At 33.8% G+C, this 6,426-nt stretch overlaps 1 protein-coding gene across 1 annotated transcript in view; it reads left to right on the top strand.

Moving 5' to 3' along the window:
* The window catches only part of LOC106882850 (uncharacterized), a 191,012-nt gene that overhangs the window by 143,214 nt on the left and 41,372 nt on the right, over window positions 1-6,426 (top strand). The window contains exons 22-23 of the mRNA XM_052971999.1: window positions 2,396-2,476; window positions 4,599-4,774. Of these exons, the coding sequence (XP_052827959.1) occupies window positions 2,396-2,476; window positions 4,599-4,774 (257 nt within the window). The remainder of the gene's footprint in view (window positions 1-2,395; window positions 2,477-4,598; window positions 4,775-6,426) is intronic.

Below are 6,426 nucleotides of genomic sequence, written 5' to 3'. Positions count from 1 at the left end.
CTCTCTCTCTCTCTCTCTCTCTCTCTCTCTCTCTCTCTCTCTCTCTCTCTCTCTCTCTCTCTCTCTCTCTCTCTCTCTCTCTCTCTCTCATTTTTATGTTTATTAAGTTGTTGCACTAGTCATTTTGTAGATTAGTATTTTTATCAGTGTTTCAGGTTTGTTAAAGATAACAGTAACTTTGTTTTTTTTCCAAAATTCTTTTGTAGTTAACTGATTTCACTTTCAATGTTTGTTGTTTAAAAAGTAAAATGATGGGGTGTGGATATTTATTTGATACAACAATTAACTTAATAACTTTCCAATGCTGTTATATTGTGGTAAGACAGAAATGTAACTAAAATGTTTAGTCCTCTGCAATAGTAGTTGATAAGGTGTTCCACTGCAAAATTGGCTGATGTTGAAGTAGAAAACAGGTGAGTTGAGGAAAACTTGGTATTTTTATACCGTTACAAGACTTCAAGCAGTTTTTATGAAAGTCTTATATCATTTACATTGATCTAAACGTTAGTTCTATTCATAGGATTTTTCAGATAGATATGCTTGATCATGAAGTAGATTTTGATTGATAAATTTGGAACAGCAGTAAGAATCAGTACTGTAATTCTATTCAGTCTTCTGGCATTGATGTTATGACTACTAAAGAGTATGTGGCTTTAACAGTGAGTGGGATGAACAATTGAAGTTGCCTGTTTTGGCTTTCCATCTAAATCAGTGCACTGTTTCCTGCAGAAGATAGGTCTGGAACCCAGACAACAAAGAAAGCCATCAAGGAAATAGGCATGGCAGCTGAAACTAGCTCAAGATGGTTATTAAGAGACTGCAAGTGGAACTTTCCATAGGTGAAAACTAATTCACTCCTTGCTGCCCCACTCAGGTGAAGCATACAGGCTAAGGAGCAAAACACTTGTGACTCTGAGATACCTGCTGATGATACAAAAGGGTTTACAGCATTGCAAAGGATTTAGAAGAGCCTGCAAAACCTCTGGGTAGTTCCTGCAGTTTCTACATGAGGCAAAGCATTTCTGATGTTTATTTCACCTTTATTTTACCTATAACTTATATTAGGTCGTCCAGAAAGTTTTGAGTGTTTTTAAGCTAAATCTTTTAATGCTTCGTTGAACATACCTGAAACATAACACAGTTAAAAGTTTGGTATTGCAGTTAAAAGTTTGGCAAGTGGTAGTGAATCTCTTCGTTGTTCCTGACTAAAAATAGATTTATCTTTCATTCCAGTTACCCTTTATTGACACTTAAAATGAATAACCCAAAATTTCATATTTGTGTTGTAATGCATTTTTCTTTTTTTAAAAAGGAGAAAATGCTGCAAAGACTTGCAAAAACATTTGTGAAGTTTATGGTGATGATGTTGTAGGTGAATGAACTGTTTGAAGGTAGTTTTGCAAAGTTTAAAACCACAAAGTTTTACTTAGAAGATGGCAGTCGCAGTGGAAGACCTTCAAAATTAGATGATAAATAAAATTTATTGAAAGGTCAATTATTTATATCCCTTGTCGCATATTAAAAATGCTAAGAACTTTCCAGACAACCTAATTGAAACAACATTATATCCTGTAGACATAATAGATTTAACAGGTTCACATAAAGACTACTTCCAAATGTCTCTTGGTTTACCAGTGTCTAATATTGAGTTGTTTGTCATTTATATTCCTACCAAACTGACTAAATCATCAACTTTCAGTGAAAGATAATAAACTGACCAACCAAAAGTCTATCGTTTTAGCAGTAGTCTATATACTACCTATAGTATTAATATTGTGTCTTTTATCAACTGATATTTAAACATAAAGAATAGATTTCCTGTTTAACATTTACTTAAAATAATGAACTTGGCAACTCTGTTTAATCTCTGACTGAACAAATTCTGAAATATTACTAATATATATATATAGAATATAATATCCTCATCTTACTAACTGGGATTGTTGCATTAAAAGCCCAATGTAAGCTGCTTGTTTTATAGAAAGGCTTGCTTCTTTTTTTAAAAGCTTTTTACTAAAACATTTTTTGCTTTGTGTCATCTGTGCTGCTACTATCATTGTCATAATTTGATGATTTTTTTGTATATATACATATATTTATTTTTCTTGTTACTTAATCATGAGAGCTTGGCAGAAATAGTAGTGTTGTTAAAGTCAAAATTATCTATTTATATATATCAGTCCTACATAAATTGTCATGCTATATTTCTTGCTAATTTACATATCTGATGATTATGCAAAATTTTACTCTCCATTATGTTTGTGTGAGTGAGTGAGTATCAGAGTGTGTGAATGTGTCAATTTAGAATAGTTATCGATTATTATCTACTTGAGGTACTGTTAATTTTAATTTATTCTAACATGATTTTTGTTTCTTTAAATTTTGTTTCTCTCAGAACAACTCTATCATTAGCATTGATGACCACACAGATTGTGCTGATATTGAAGATGATGATGATGAAGATTTTAAGCCTGTGGTAACCTTGCTTTAATCATGTTATAAAACCAGTTTATAGTATCACATTTAACTTTAGGTTTTCCGTATTTTTTCACTTGAGTGAATAGATCTGTTATTTCATTCATTCACATAAATTGTTACAACAGTTGTTTTTGTGACCATATATCTTTAATTACTGTATTCGCCAGTGTGTAAGACACACATTTGCATAAGGCACGTATTTTATGAGTATATTTTGTGTGAAAACAAATCTAGCATGTTTCATCATAGACTTATTAACAGATATTTCAAAGTTTTGTAGAGGGAAAAATGTATGATTCTGTGCTGTGACAGTATACAGGAATAAAGTATAAATCAATAAATTTATCATGCAGACATTGCATTATGGGGGTATTTTTATTTGAACTGTACCTTGTTTCAGATCAACTGTATAGTTGTTTATATTTTGGTTAAATGAAATGTCTTACAGAATGTAAAACTCAGTTTCTGGCTATGATATTTTGCATAACTGCAAATGGGCAGCCATTTGCAGTTATGCAAAGGTGCATCAAGGTGCTATAGTATTTTTGTCATCCACTCATTACAAATAGCTGACATGATTTTTCATGATTCTAAGAGAAAAAATGTGTAAAATTCCCACTTATCAGCCTTCTTACAAAAATTGCTACTGAAGCTACATTTTTAAACAATGTTTTGGATACAAGTAAAGCTGGGGTTTTAAAATGACCTTAATGAGTAAGAAATATTTAAATACAGACTATTGACCTTCAAAAACATTCATGTTAAGATAGTTTTCTGAAGAGAAGTGGCTTTACAATCTCTATTACAATTCATTGATCTTGTCAAAGTAACAGTACCATTGTACATTGTGATAACTTTAAATAGGTTAAGTATAGTTAAAGACTGTTTTTTAAGGTTAGATAATTTCCTGTAATAGATATGGCTGTCTATAGTTTCTTATATGCTTTAAGAACAAAAGACTTGTATGCTAAAGTGTTATAATGTAGCACTATGAGATACTATGCTATGAAAGCAGAACCCTTGTTAGATACAAAATGTTACAAAGCATAAGACTTCTTATACCATACTGATAGCTCCTTGGTTTAAAAAGAAAATGAGTGAAAGCTATGAAAAAGCAAGCAAGCAAACAAACAAACAAAAAAAGTTTTAGGAAAAGCTTCCAGCCATAAAAACCCTGCCAAAACAGGCACAGTAGTCTGGGGTAGTCTTCTACCTGGCAGGCTCCTGTCAACTGCCCTACCCATGCATGCATGGAAGTCAGAGGCATTAAATGATGATTTTACACACACGCACACGCACACACGCAGAGAGGGAGAGAGAGAGAGAGTCTAAGTTTGAGAAAACAATTCCTCTAGTGCTGGTATTAATATGAACACATGTAGCCCACTAATGGTTGTCAACATGAAAGGTTACCACTTCTAAGACTAGTAAAAATGTGTTATAAAATATAACATAATACCAGTTACTGTTGTATTAACTGGGTTAGCACATGTTACTTGGGTACATGACAGAAATTTTTGAGTACAACAATGGCAAGAATTACAAGTAATTTATGTCATAAGCATTTAGAAACTTTGGGAGAATTTGAAATAATTTGTTTTAACCCTTTAGTATTCATATTATTCTATAAAATGGATACCTTTTTATTCACATTGGTTGGAATTAATCATGCATTTTCTTGTAACTTTGATGATGTGATTGTATATTTTTGGAAAAACATTGTATGGTAGGTGTGAGAGGCCAGATCTAGCTTGATTGAACATAAAACAAGTAGAAAATTTGGGCTGGATATGGTCTGTTTAAATGCTAAAGGGTTGAACTTGAAGTAGATAAAGCTCCAAATAATGGCATATAAATATTGAATTAGGAAATCCTTTGGCTAGCAAAAGTTGAAGGCTGGGCTTGCATCTCACAAGTAGCTTTTGACCCTTTTTATCCAAAGGGGTTTTTAACCCAATATTTACATGTGATTATTTATAACTTCATCTATTTTGAGTTAACTTGTTTAAAACAAATTATTCATAAGTAATGTTTAGATATAATGATAGATCTGATGTTGGTTTTAGTGATGATTATTTTCTTCCATTCTAAATCTGGTATTTTGTTAATTCTGATTGTAGAAAACTATTGAATCTAAATCAATGACCTCTGGTGGAACAAACGACTCAAACAGCGAGAAAGAGGGTGACAACTTAAGCTTTGATGAAGTAGATGAAATCGACAGTGCTAGTGACAACAGTGATATGATTTATATGCCAAATCACAGTGATTTGGAGTCTCCTGAGAACATACCCAGGTGAGAAAATAACTTTTATATTGCTTCCAGGAAAGTTTCAAGAGAATTTTGTGAAATCTATTTGTAATTTTTGGAAATTATCTCCCCTTTGCTTGCAAGATTTTTTTTTGTTTTCTTTCTGACAAAGAGCAAAATTTAAATTAAGATTTTATTAAATATGACATGGTCTGTATCACCCCTTAAATGATATGGCTAAATTAATGAATTTAAGTAGATAAGTTATTTCAGTTATTTCTCATACTTTATTATTTCTTTTTATATCTATGCATCCTTTCCTGTCTGTGACTCTTTTATTGTTAATGTTTCTGCCATTTTATGTTTTATCCTGTGTACAATGCGTGCACTTTTGGTTATTATAAACTGTCTGTCTTTTTTCAACTTATTGCTGCTTTCTGTCCCCTCTTTCACTCTTTTCTGACAAATTGTATTGTACCTGAGCACTGAATTTAATAAGATTATCGAGAGAGCAGTGCATGATGTCAAAGTGATGCTGGGGTACAAATATGCAAAGCCCAATACGGTAATCCCTCGACTATCGTAGGTGTTATGTTCCAAAACCTCCCACAGAAATAATTAAAATCTAAAAAGATATAAATAGTTATCGGCCACAGAAACCTGTGATATACTGAGGAGTCTGCGATATAAATTTACATTTATCAGCCAGAAAAATCCATGATGTACTGAATGCGCGATAGGTCAACCGCAATTACCCGACTGATAAGGGTACACCAGGTACACGCATCACAACCATGTATGCGATATGGTAACCTCATATCAAGATAAACAATGCATGACCTTGCAGGTGGAGGCCCAGTTAGAATTTTCTTCAGGTTGAGTAGTCCGCCCTGCCGAAAAGGTCCCTGATTCAGGGTTGTTTCAGGATGATGAATGAAACACCCTTGTTTCCAGAGGTGAATTGTTCAAACTCAAAGAATTCCTCTCAACACATAGCTATAATACTCCCACACTACTCCTGTTCATGATCAGACGCACATATCGTCAAACATTAAGGGGCCGTGCTCAACTGGTTAAAGTCAAACAACTGACATATAAGAGAAAACATGTACATGTTAACACTTCCAATCATTTAAGATCAGAAATATCATGGAAGTCACTGCCAGGTACTGTATCAGGGTATAGATTATTATTATTATTGTTGTTGTTGAGGATGAATGGCCTAGTGATTAGGGTGTTGCACTCACAATTGAAAGATCGTGGTTTCAATTCCTGGACTTGGCGCTGCATTGTATTCTTGAGCAAAAACTTTTAACATTGCTCTGCAATCACTTTGGCACCTGGTGTGTGGGGGTGTGTGAATGATAATAATGATTACTACAAAGTAGCATAGCATTACCTTTAATTCCTACATATATATACATATATATGTATGTATGTGCCATCGGCGTTTAACGTCTGCTTTCCATGCTGGCATGGGTTGGACGGTTTGACTAAGGGCTGCACAAGGCTCAATCTGATCTGGCAAAGTTTCTACAGCTGGATGCCCTTCCTAACGCCAACCACTCTGATAGTGTAGTGGGTGCTTTTACATGCCACCGTCACTAGGGCCAGTCAAGCGGTACTGGCATTGGCCATGCTCAAATGGTGCTTTTAACATTCCACTCGCACAGATGCCAATCAGGCGGCACTGTCAT

The sequence above is a fragment of the Octopus bimaculoides genome, chromosome 11 (genome assembly GCF_001194135.2).
Source record: "Octopus bimaculoides isolate UCB-OBI-ISO-001 chromosome 11, ASM119413v2, whole genome shotgun sequence".
Classification (NCBI taxonomy): domain Eukaryota; kingdom Metazoa; phylum Mollusca; class Cephalopoda; order Octopoda; family Octopodidae; genus Octopus; species Octopus bimaculoides.
This window is presented reverse-complemented; position numbering and strand designations above follow the sequence as displayed.